At 31.4% G+C, this 11,354-nt stretch overlaps 2 protein-coding genes across 5 annotated transcripts; one reads left to right on the top strand and one right to left on the bottom strand.

Annotated features, from left to right (window-relative positions):
• Positions 1-1,187: 1,187 nt before the first annotated feature.
• On the top strand, positions 1,188-8,109 carry LOC113859077 (trafficking protein particle complex subunit 13). Of its 2 annotated transcripts, none has more exons than XR_003503502.1 (12): positions 1,188-1,700; positions 1,790-1,874; positions 2,349-2,479; positions 2,620-2,722; positions 2,877-2,923; positions 4,789-4,934; positions 5,089-5,284; positions 5,663-5,737; positions 5,946-6,103; positions 6,271-6,315; positions 7,385-7,483; positions 7,591-8,099. XR_003503502.1 is itself a non-coding variant. In XM_027491894.1 (12 exons), exons 1-12 carry the CDS (start codon positions 1,429-1,431, stop codon positions 7,609-7,611), a joined length of 1,305 nt encoding a protein of 434 aa, XP_027347695.1. In that variant the 5' UTR covers positions 1,279-1,428; the 3' UTR covers positions 7,612-8,109. The 2 variants fall into 2 exon arrangements, 1 of the variants encoding a protein (XP_027347695.1); XM_027491894.1 differs by having other exon boundaries at positions 1,279-1,700; positions 2,877-2,891; positions 5,987-6,103; positions 7,591-8,109.
• A 929-nt stretch (positions 8,110-9,038) lies between these two features.
• Positions 9,039-11,354, bottom strand: LOC113858274 (stem-specific protein TSJT1-like). Of its 3 annotated transcripts, XM_027490825.1 has the most exons (6): positions 11,269-11,347; positions 11,013-11,159; positions 10,828-10,931; positions 10,476-10,713; positions 10,217-10,337; positions 9,157-9,604 (listed from the first exon to the last, which is right to left on the bottom strand). In XM_027490825.1, the coding sequence occupies exons 2-6, from the start codon at positions 11,037-11,039 to the stop codon at positions 9,411-9,413; spliced, it is 684 nt and encodes a 227-aa protein (XP_027346626.1). In that variant the 5' UTR covers positions 11,040-11,159; positions 11,269-11,347; the 3' UTR covers positions 9,157-9,410. The 3 variants fall into 3 exon arrangements, with proteins under 3 accessions (XP_027346625.1, XP_027346626.1, XP_027346624.1); XM_027490824.1 differs by having other exon boundaries at positions 9,039-9,604; positions 10,828-11,159; XM_027490823.1 differs by having other exon boundaries at positions 9,383-9,604; positions 10,828-11,184; positions 11,311-11,354.

The raw sequence follows: 11,354 nt of genomic DNA, 5'->3' as shown, positions 1-11,354 counted from the left end.
TAGACTTTTCACTTTTTTTTTCCTTAAAAAACATAATATATGCAAACAAAATTTAAGAAAAGGTGAAAAACAAGATAATAATGAGACAAAACTTCTATGATTTTTTTTTATTGTTCTCAAAACTTTTTTCTTTACTTTTTCATTATCTTCCTCCTCTTTTTCCTCATGCACTCTTCTATGATTTATTTATTTTACTTATGAATCTCCTTTTAATTGAATTTCTATTCTTACATTGTTATAAAATTATCAGTCGTAGCAATAATATGAAGAAGAAGTGTTGGTGATAAAATACCTTTATGCATGTTATAATGTGTTTATAAAGGTATTTTTATCGAAGTTTGTATTAAAGAAAACATGTTGATTGTGAAGATATAGCAGGGGTAAGAGAAGAAAAAAAAATTGAGAAAAAGAAAAAAGAAAAAAAAAATTTAAAGAGAAGAAAAAGAGAAAAATTATGAGACTTTGTCTCTTTTAAAATAGTCATTTGTATTCAACATTATTATTACTTCATTTTTTATCTTACAACAATGAGATACAACTAAAAGACCTATTAAATGTATCGTATTTTTGTTGAAATTTTCAAAGGAGAGAAAGGGAGGAGAAATAAGTTTTAGATATGTGAACGAAGGGTAAGAAAAAAAAAGAATTTTTTTCTAAAATATAATATATTTGTCATAAAAATGAAAGAAAATAATAATAACATTTTTGAAAAAAAAACTTATTTAAAAACACTTTTATAAGTTAAGAAATTAAAATATAAAAAATAAAATCAATAATTAAAATATTCTAATTTTATCTAAAATATATTTTCCATGCTTATTTTTTATTTATAAAACTTAATATTTTGGTTAAAAGAATATCTTTCACTTATCTACCAAACATTATAATAAAAATTTGTCATAAATAATATTTTTAAATTATTAGGATAGTATTAACCTTAACCGAAATACCAGTCTCCTTGCATTAAAATTGTTTATCAATAAAAAATGATTTTTACTATTTATTTATTTTCTCATTATTAAAAAAGAAAAACTAAATTACTTATTTTAAATAATATACATATTTTTAATTTAATATTTATTTATAAAAAATAAAAAATTATTTAAAAAACTAAGAAAATATACTAAAGCTAAAAAAAAAACAAAAACCAGAAGGTTATAAACCTTTTCATTTCAATCTATGTTGTTATTGTTTCACCGGGGGGAACTAATTTTTTTCTAAAACAAAAAATATCTTAAAAGAAAAAGTTAAAGTTGAAGTTAATTTAATTGAAATTTTGGAGTGCGGAGGAAGAAGGCAATTGAATTGTGGTGGTACCCCGAGAGAGAACCCTGATAAGTTGGAGATTCCATATCTGAATGGAAGAAGTGATCTGAAAGAGCATTTGAATTTGCATTTGGAAGTTGTGAAGAAGAAGAAGAAGAAAGGATGAGTACTCAGGGTCAAGGAGGATCTCATTCCCTCGCGTTTCGGGTGATGAGGCTATGCCGCCCTTCTTTCAACGTCGACCCTCCCCTCCGCCTCGACCCCGCCGACCTCTTCGTCGGAGAAGATCTCTTCGACGATCCCTCCGCTGCCCCCAACCTCTCCTCCCCCTCCGATTCCGATTCCGATCCCAACTATCGCAACCGCTTCCTCCTTAACCATTTCTCCGACTCCATGGGACTCTCTGGCCTCCTCGTTCTTCCTCAGTCTTTCGGGTTTTTTCTTCTCTTTCTCTCTCTTTATTTTTCTATTAATAATAATAATAATTATTAATTTCTATTCAATTGGCTTGGCGGTGATGCAGAGCCATTTACTTGGGAGAGACTTTCTGCAGCTATATCAGTATAAACAACAGCTCCACTTTTGAAGTCAGAGAAATAACCATCAAGGTCAGTTCACTCTATTGCTTGCTTCTTTTTGTCAATCAACTTTAAATGTTCATTATATTATACATACCCTAGGAAATCAAATTTAAATGCATTTAAGGAAGGAAATGGTTAGCTTTGTATGACTGTTGCTGCTGCGGGTCAATCACTCGCTGTTCTTGTTTCTAATTGTATTGTGCTCTGTTTGTTTGGGTGAGATTATTCAAGTGAATTTCCTGAGATAACTGCTGAAAGATCTCTTAATCATTGGTAGATCGCTGTGGGAAGACTTTATGGTGTTGTTTTGTTCATAGCACGACCTGTGTTTTTTGTTGGATAAAAGGACAGGCGGAATATTATTTTACCTGTGTCTTAAGTGGGGAATTTGAGCGCAAGAAATGAAAATTTTTTGTAATTGTCAGAATGCTGCATTTGTTTTTTGTTTTTTCCCATTGAATATTTAATTTACTCAATTATTCAAAACTCTGTAACTGACAGGCTGAAATTCAAACAGAAAGACAGAGAATACTTCTTCTGGACACTTCAAAGTCACCAGTTGAATCCATACGTGCTGGTGGGCGTTATGATTTTATTGTGGAACATGATGTGAAAGAGCTTGGACCTCACACGTAAGTTGTACCCTCCAATAATGTCCTCGGGTCAGTATTGGCATCAGTGCATGCTTGCATGTGGTTTTGTTTGGATATGCTTTGTTTCTCCTTTCTCTTGGTTTTATTTTTTTATTGATTTGATTGTGCACTGTCCTTAGGCTGGTCTGCACTGCATTGTACAATGATGGTGATGGTGAGCGTAAATATCTTCCTCAATTTTTCAAGTTCATTGTTGCTAATCCGCTTTCAGTTAGGACAAAGGTAATATCTCTTTCTTTGTTAATCATATTGAATGAGTTTGAAGGACTTCTTGTTCTCAAATCAAACAAATATATAATGCCTGAGTCATTGAATGCTCACTAATTGATCTTTCTGTATTTACATGACTTATGTGCTTGTTGAAAACTTTTTGCAGGTCCGCGTTATCAAGGTACGTTGATGATTTGAATATACTATTAAAGTGTAAGTAAATGTTTTTTTCAAGATAAACATGCTGGTCTTAATGCAGTTAAAAAGTTACATTGTGTTCAATGTGTTGTATCTTTCTGTTTTTGTTCAAGGTTCTAAGATTACATCATCTGAATTAATTGGATCAGTATTATTTGCATGTTCACATTCTTAAAATGGAAAAGCATGATAACATTTCTTCTTCTAAAACTCATTTGTATTAAATCAACAATAAATTCCATAATAGCATTATAGTTTTCTCCATGTTTCCTCGTGTCAAACATCTTGTTGTCCAAAGCTGCTAAGATCAATAAAAATCAATAACAAAAACAACAACCAAACCTTATCTTACTAGGTGAGGTCGCCTATATGAATCACATGACGCCATTAAACTTGGTCAAAAATCAAATTTTTAGAAATCAAGTTAACCAAAAAGTCTTTTGTAATAACTTCATCTAAGATTCTTTTGGATCTCTTTCGACCTTTTTTTAGTGGACTATAAGTTATAGAATCTACTCTCCTTACTTGTGCCTTCAAAAGTCTTCTCTGCACGTGATTAAACCATCTTAAACAATTTTCAGTATGTACTACTCCAAGTTTCTCTCATATACTATCATTTCTTATCTTGTTCTTTCTCATTTAGACACTCATTCACCTTAACATTCTCATTTTTTCGACTCCTATCTTCTTCTTGTATTGTTCCTTAAGATCAATAAAAATCAATTCAAAGAAATGGAATATCTTCTTGATAAATGATAATGAATATGTGCATAACTGTATATTTGTATTTTTGTCATTTCAATCTTATCCCCTTTATCAGCTTCTTTTAATTTTTCTTGACTAGATGCTTTCAGCAATGAATCTGGTACAGCCAATCATAAACAGCATGCTTACCATCTATATTTTCACATCCATTTAAAATATCTGTTTTTTTATCTTACAAAAACCTGTTGCTGAATCGTTACTACAATACTCTTGGTTTTTGCAAGTATTTATTGGCTTTCTTTTTGAATGTATAATTAAATAAGGTGAGGAAGGTATCTTGCAAATCTATTATTTCATGAACAATGATACAGAAAAACCACAAGTTATACAAACCTTAAAATCTAAATGTTTTCACTTTTTGTAATTTTTTATTCATGAATACATGATGGATCTTGTGTTATGAATTATTTTATTATTTTATGTAAAAATCAAATATAACTTGATTAGTAGATATGCTTAAGTAAAATACTTAACATATTTGAACTCCAGAAATTGCATAAACATATTCCGTATGTTCATTTGTTTGAGCTTTGTCACAGCTCTATCCTTGATTTTGGATTGATGTTTAGTCATTCACGTCTTTTTGAACCAAATTCTCATAATCAATCAAAATACTATCTGAGGGGCTGTTTGGTTTAATTTTCTTTTTTAATTTTCATTTGATATGTTTTTATTAATAATTATAAAATTACCACCTCGTTTTTGTTTTGTTTCATGGTTTAGGAAATGGAAATGGAAAAAATAACATTCCCCATTTTTCCACAATTTCCTTCACAAAATGTTGAAAACCGGGAATAAAATGAAAAACAAGGTACTCATTTGAAATTATCAATGAATACATAGTAACTTCAAATGAAAAAAGATACGAACCAGACACTATGTTCTTTAACCTTTATTCTTTAAAATATTAACCCCACCTTTTTTTAATTTTTCCAGAAGTTTTGACATGTTAAGGTATCCCTGATTATAGACATACATATTTGCAAGGGATTTGTATGTTATCAGCATTTCAGTGGGAAAAAAACCCATGCTTGGAAATAATATTACCTCAATAAACTAGAGTGCCTGGCCCTGCCTAATATTGTGTATCAAGTTATCTACTTGATTCATTTCAGGAAGCTACCTATTTGGAAGCTTGTATTGAAAACCATACAAAATCAAACCTTTTCATGGACCAAGTTGATTTTGAACCTGCTCAGTATTATAGTGCAACAATACTTAAAGGTGACGGGCACCATTCTGAATACGATAGTCTTACAAGGTCAGTGCTATGTATTCCTTTTGGAGTGAATCATTGTAAAATTCAACAGCATCCAAATTGTGGCCATTATTTTCAGTTTTTTTTTTTAGTAGTTAATCTAGTTCAATTACATTTTATTATTATTGTCATTGAATATAAAGCAAATTAAATTCAGGGAGACATTTAAACCGCCAATACTAATTAGATCCGGTGGAGGAATTTACAACTATCTTTATCAATTGAAATCATCATCAGATGGTTCTGCTCAAACAAAGGTTGAAGGAAGTAATGTTCTTGGTAAACTCCAGATAACATGGCGAACAAATTTGGGTGAACCAGGTCGCCTGCAGACCCAGCAAATATTGGGGACTGTAAGTGTTTTTTTTTCCTTGAATAATGATAGTCAATAGATGTATTAGTTATCTTGTTTGTTCATTTAGCCTCATTAAATATCAGTAAACAATGACAAAGCTGATGGTTAGACTTCTTCAGTTCCTTTTTTCTGAATTCTGCATAACATGCAACTGAATCTAGTAGAATGTGTTTCCTATTTCCCTTTCACTTTCAAAACAATAATTCATGACATTTTTAATGTTCAAATACTGCTGGATGCATGTTAAATTGTTACTTTATAAAATTTAATGCATTTAAACCTCCTACCCCCTGAAATATGCCTTCATTTTTCTGTATTATGATTGTTTACTTTTCTAAAACACAAGTATTTTTTTTCTGGAAATATTTCTTTGCAGCCGACAACAAAGAAGGAGATTGAGTTGCAAGTTGTAGAAGTTCCATCCGTAATTAACCTTCAAAAACCTTTCATGGTAATTTATAATCCATTGCTTTGCTCTTTATGCTATTAATTATATATAAACTAGAAACTGTAGTCTAGGTTTCTGGGCCATGGATCATTTTTATGCTTTGTAGCAGGCTAGCAGCTGTCATTTGAATCTAGTCACCATCTTAGGGAAAAGGGATAGCTATTCCTGATCACATTATACTTTTAATCTTTTAATTTTATTGTACTAACAGGAATTAGCAAAAATTTGCTGAAGTTGATTACTTGTTTGCAGCTGAAACTGAATCTTACAAACCAGACAGATAGAGAGCTGGGTCCGTTTGAAGTTAGCTTTTCTCAAAATGGTTCATATGGGGAGAGAGTTGTTATGATTAATGGCCTTCAATCAATGGTAATCCATTTTGTCTGAATTTTCTGTCTTAGATTGTCAACATGATACCTTTATTTTTCCCTGGTAAATGGGGCTCTTCTAGTATCATAATTTCTATTTGGAGTATAGATATTGCCATTGCACAATCATAATGCTTGAATTTTGTTGATGTTGGAATCTATGTACAGGTTTTATCACAGGTAGAGGCTTTAGGGTCCAGAAATTTCCACCTGGTATGACTTAAAGGAATTCTGCTCTTACATTATCAAATATCTTTGGTAATAGTGTCAAAATTTTGAAATCATATTACCAAGCAGCATTTAATCTGCTTCTGGCCTACTTGGTAAAATTTTTTCATTTATAACCATCTGCTTTTTTTCATCAAATAAAATCTTTTTTTTCTCCAAATTGCTGTTATCATGGCAGCCTCATTTGTGGATTAGTCACTATTAACCTTCTGGTATCTTTTCACTCCTTAATGAGTTGGGTCTTCTGGATTCTGATGCAACAAAAACTCAAAAAGTGCATCTATCTGTCTTTATCAGTGGGGAAGGTTTATGCCTGGACACGTCTATGTAGTTTTCGTCTATCATTGATTATGAGACACTCCTATATTTAGAATGATTGGGGATATCCTCTACATTGATATTGCTTGTTTGTAGTTTCTTTCTTTCTTTTTTAAATGGGGGAAGTGTTACTATTGTCTGATAGAAAACCATCCATCACAAGGGCGTATGCTAGGAAAAGTAAGATGGAAAGTAGAGGAACTGAGCTTCATGCAGTAAGTGTGGGAAACATGCAAAAGAATATGCTTTGGGATTTACGTTGTGCTAACATGGCATGTTGGGGCAGGATTAGTTGAGAGAACATTCGGTTAGCAAGGGGACTAAAGAGGGAATCATGACAGAAGGGGGATTGGAATTCTGAGTGGGAAAATGGTGGGAAGAGAGGCAGCAGATCCCTCAAAGGGTCTGAAACCATTTTCATTCTGTTTTCGAGTGTTTTGTTCATCTATATGAAGTGTGATAGCTCTTTTGGATTCTGATTTCTGCAAGACCAGTTGTTGGAAGAGTATTCTTCTTGATAATTTAATAAAACAATCTCTATTCAATATACATTTCTATCATTATCATCTCTGGCCATTACGTAATACTGGTTTACCTATTTAGGCCTCATCTTCCAGGATGTAATATAAGACACGTAGAAGTAGTTGATGATAATATGAAGGGAGAAAAAAAAAACATTGCAAATTACAATTCAGTGCATTGATGGGTTGCGTCTTTACTATTTACAAATATGCAGAATCTCATAGCTACAAAACCTGGAATTCAGAGAATTACGGGCATTACTGTTTTTGATACTAGTGAGATGAAATCTTATGAACCACTTCCTGATTTAGAGGTTAGTTCAAGTTCCTTATGATCAATTTTCTATATCATATTTGACGTGGCCTTTGCCTTCAAACCCCAAAAGCTAGGATAACATTCTGACTTCTCAAGTTGTTGCAGATTTTTGTGGACATGGATTAAAATTGTGGCAACTGCAACCAGTTTGGTCAGAAGTGGTTGACAATGCCATATTTTCAGAACTTTGATCTGCTGTTATCTGCAGTTAATGTTCTGGGTCATCAATGTGCCTAGTCAGACCTACTAAATCCCCAATTGGTGACTCGCTGATGCCACTAGACTTAGATTCCCTTCCAGTTAGGACCAACGAATCCTGCATGATCATCAAAGCATCGTTGGACTAATTGCAAAGTTCTGTAACTAAATTGGAGTAATGAGTGGTTGATTATGTGCTGATAGGGAAAGTCCGTGCTTTTACTGGTTCAAGGAGCTCAGTTATTTTGATTGTCATTGAAAACCAAACCATTGTCACAATATATTTATCCAACTGCTTAATCATCATCCCTATAGACGGTTTACATCGCAGTTTTTCTCTTATTGTAGTAACTGGTCAACTATACTGATGTCTCTTAAAGACAGAATTTTATTCATTATAAAAAACTTTATCATTTTATTATGGGTTTACAAAAGAATTGAAGAAGTGTAATGCTATATACAATCCAGAAGAGCAGGGATCCAGCTCAAACTGTGCATATTAAAATAATTTATGCAAGCCTAATGGTAGATCATTCTGATTCCGAATCAGAAATTACTTGAATAAGAATATCTATTTCAACATACGTAAGGTTATATTTCAAAAAATAACAAGGCTTTTGGCTTCTAATTAATAGCTTAAATTTAAAGAAGTTTATTGTATGAAATCATCATATCATATCGATATAAATATAAAATCTGTCTCTAAGATTATAAACCCAGCATGTCTTTCGATTTGCTTTACATAATTTAAAAATTTAAAAAGAATTTTGAAAGTAAAAAACTATTACCTGACTCTCAAGAGTCAGTTCTCTTTGTCTTTCACAGTTTCACTCTTGCTGACGTCTGATCCGTAATTCTATTTATGCAAGTACTGCAAAAAATAATGCGAAAGATAAAAAGTGTTCCTCGATTGTTAAAAATTAAATAAAGCTTAAGTTTAATTTATATAATAAAATTCATAGTATTCATTTTATTTTTTCTTATTTTATTCATAAATATATTTCTTTTTTAAATTTAGTCACATAAGATAGAGTCAAAACCAGATATTAGTGAATCGTTTCCGATAGTAACATTGTGTTTGAAATATAAAAGAAAGAATTGATATGATTTATGATTCAAAGTTTATATATAGAACATTAAAAAATAATAAATGGTTTAATTTTTTATGTTTTTTTATATTTCTAGGCTCTAGGTAATTTTTTTAATTTAATTAAAATATTTCTATACAGTCAAATGTCATATAATTAAAAATTAATTTTTATAATAAATTTAAAAAACATATTTAAGGTAATTACAACTAGTTGAGAACAAAAAAATAAATATTGACAATATATCAAAATTAAATTAAAATTTCTCATCAAACCCGACTTATTCTATAAATCTATAATCCACATTATGTGAATGATTTTCTCCTTGCCAGTTTCGTTACGACATGAGAAGGACACAAGAATAACATTAATGATACAAAATTAAACTAAACTTACTATAATTTATGTAGCAAATAACCAAAGTCATTTTCAACTTACAGTCATGAATATGTTGTATACACATCTCAATGGAACCAAACAAGGTAAAAGAAAAAGAAAACTTCCTAAAAGAGCTGATAACAGAGGAGTCAGCTCCCATTATATTATGTTGCTAACAGCATTAAAAATAAAATAAAATAAAAAAGTTGTTTATATATCTTTCTTTTTTTTGGGCCACGTCTTGGATCATAGTTAAACGAATCAGGCTTGCGAGCCCCAAGCAGCCCAATTGGCTTCACTTCCAACACGTGGCATCACTGACTTCTTTGATTGGTTGTCGACAAGAAAGTTGGCCCCACACATAATCCCCTCGCTATCAACTCTATGCATTGCCTTCATCTTCTTTGTAGGATGCTCGTAGCTCATAAGACCGTGTTCACTATGAAACATACACCCTACAATTTAATTCAACACCTTTCATGCATTATTTTCCAAACAAAATAATTATAATCCATATAGTTCCTATGCTTCTATAATTCTATTAGTTCCCAATCAATATTACACTTGTGTTATTATTGAACTGATTTCATTTAATTAAAAACTTGTTGCTTTAAACAAATGTTCTTAATCAAAGCTTCAGTATTTAAATTCTAGTTATGAATGACATCTCAATAGAGCACAATAGAATAGAAAATTAGAAATATCCTTTATGTGCTCTCCCAAAGCTAAATTATACTCAACCCAGTCGTTTTTATAGTAAATAAATAAATAATTTATTAACATAAAATAAAAGTAATCATATGTTATAAATTTATACTGTATATCAAAAATATCTGTAGCATTAAACGGTCAAATTAATAACTTAATGAGTAACTACATACATTTTATATGAGTGACACTGAATATTGTTAATACTAAATTTTATAGATATAAAAAGAATTTAATAATTAATATATTTAAAAATAAGTTTTTATTTTTTTATAATTATTTAAAGTAGTTTCTTATGAAAAGAATAGATGGAATAAAATTGTTATGTTGCAATGGAAAGAGAAACCAACTTCAACTACCAGTGGGAAATGGTGCAAATGATTTAGCACAACTTGTTTTTATAAGCTCCAAGTTTTCAGAAATAACTACAGAACCATCAGCTGCAATACCCCAGAAAAGTCCAATCTGTCCATTAGAACCCTGCTCAAACACAACATGCTGGATATTAGCACTGGGAGGAATCAATTATTAACATCATCATGTACATTATTATAAAATCTCACATTTCCTCTAATATATCTAAAATTGTGCATGTAGATAGATTTAGAAAGGTCTTACTAATGCAATAAAAACTGTTCCATCCTTGTTGTCATAGATCACAAATCCAAAAGTGCCTTCAAGTTCTTTAAGAACCTGATCAGCAGGGTAAGGACCCCTATCACGAAGTGTCCTATAAGCTTCAATGATAAACATGGCCTCATTGGTTCCCTTTGATAGACCATACTGCTTGATGAGTTTACTTAGGTTGTTTAGGCTCCCCAAGAAAGTGCAATATATGTCATCCAAAACACAAAACCTGTGACATACCTTTTGTATGAGAAATTGAACTTACTCAATGCACATATATACACTCAATTCATTTTGAAATTTTAGATCCAATTCATTAACTCTCACTGTTATGTGCACATACCCGTTATGCATTATGGAGGGCTTGTTTGAAGGGGAATAAGCTAATAAAGCATCATTTCCAAAGTTCAAGGAGAAAGCATTAGAGGGATTGTAGGATAGAAATTCCTGAAGGATTTCATTTGGAGGCATAGACTTTTTAGATGAATTCAAAGAAGCTGGACTATTCAGCTCTTGGGGTGGATTTACCAATTTCTCCTTGAAGATCCCCAACATCTTTGCCTCTGCCCTTGATTCTGTGTTCCCTTCCAACGTCACCACTTTCTTTTTTTTCCCTCCTCCAAGGAGTTTATAGACTTTATCAATGAAATGAACCAGTATCAATAGAGCAATTAGCTGCAAGTACAACATCAATTCTCTGAGCTATTGAACAACGTGCAATCATACACAGGGAAGGAAGAGAGAGATAGAGAAAAATAAAATAAAATATAATATAATAATTTACCAAAATAAGCAATCAAAATAGCTTCAGATAGAGAATGTGATTCTGATAGCCTTAGAAAACGGACAGTGAAAGGTAGAATGAGTCAT

Source organism: Abrus precatorius, unplaced genomic scaffold (assembly GCF_003935025.1).
Source record: "Abrus precatorius isolate BTA unplaced genomic scaffold, Abrus_2018 Scaffold2, whole genome shotgun sequence".
In the NCBI taxonomy this organism is placed as follows: Eukaryota; Viridiplantae; Streptophyta; class Magnoliopsida; order Fabales; family Fabaceae; genus Abrus; species Abrus precatorius.
This window is presented reverse-complemented; position numbering and strand designations above follow the sequence as displayed.

Bases quoted from the DNA above. Each gene is read 5' to 3' on its own strand.
- LOC113859077 (XM_027491894.1), top strand. From the start codon at position 1,429: ATGAGTACTCAGGGTCAAGGAGGATCTCATTCCCTCGCGTTTCGGGTG. The intron at 5,738-5,986 runs GTAATTTATAAT...ACTTGTTTGCAG, and splicing joins ACCTTCAAAAACCTTTCATG to CTGAAACTGAATCTTACAAA. The intron at 6,104-6,270 runs GTAATCCATTTT...ATCTATGTACAG, and splicing joins TTAATGGCCTTCAATCAATG to GTTTTATCACAGGTAGAGGC.
- LOC113858274 (XM_027490823.1), bottom strand. From the start codon at position 11,354: ATGACTCATTCTACCTTTCACTGTCCGTTTTCTAAGGCTATCAG. The intron at 11,185-11,310 runs AATCACATTCTC...TGTTCAATAGCT, and splicing joins CCGTTTTCTAAGGCTATCAG to CAGAGAATTGATGTTGTACT. The intron at 10,714-10,827 runs GTATGTGCACAT...GGTATGTCACAG, and splicing joins CCCTCCATAATGCATAACGG to GTTTTGTGTTTTGGATGACA.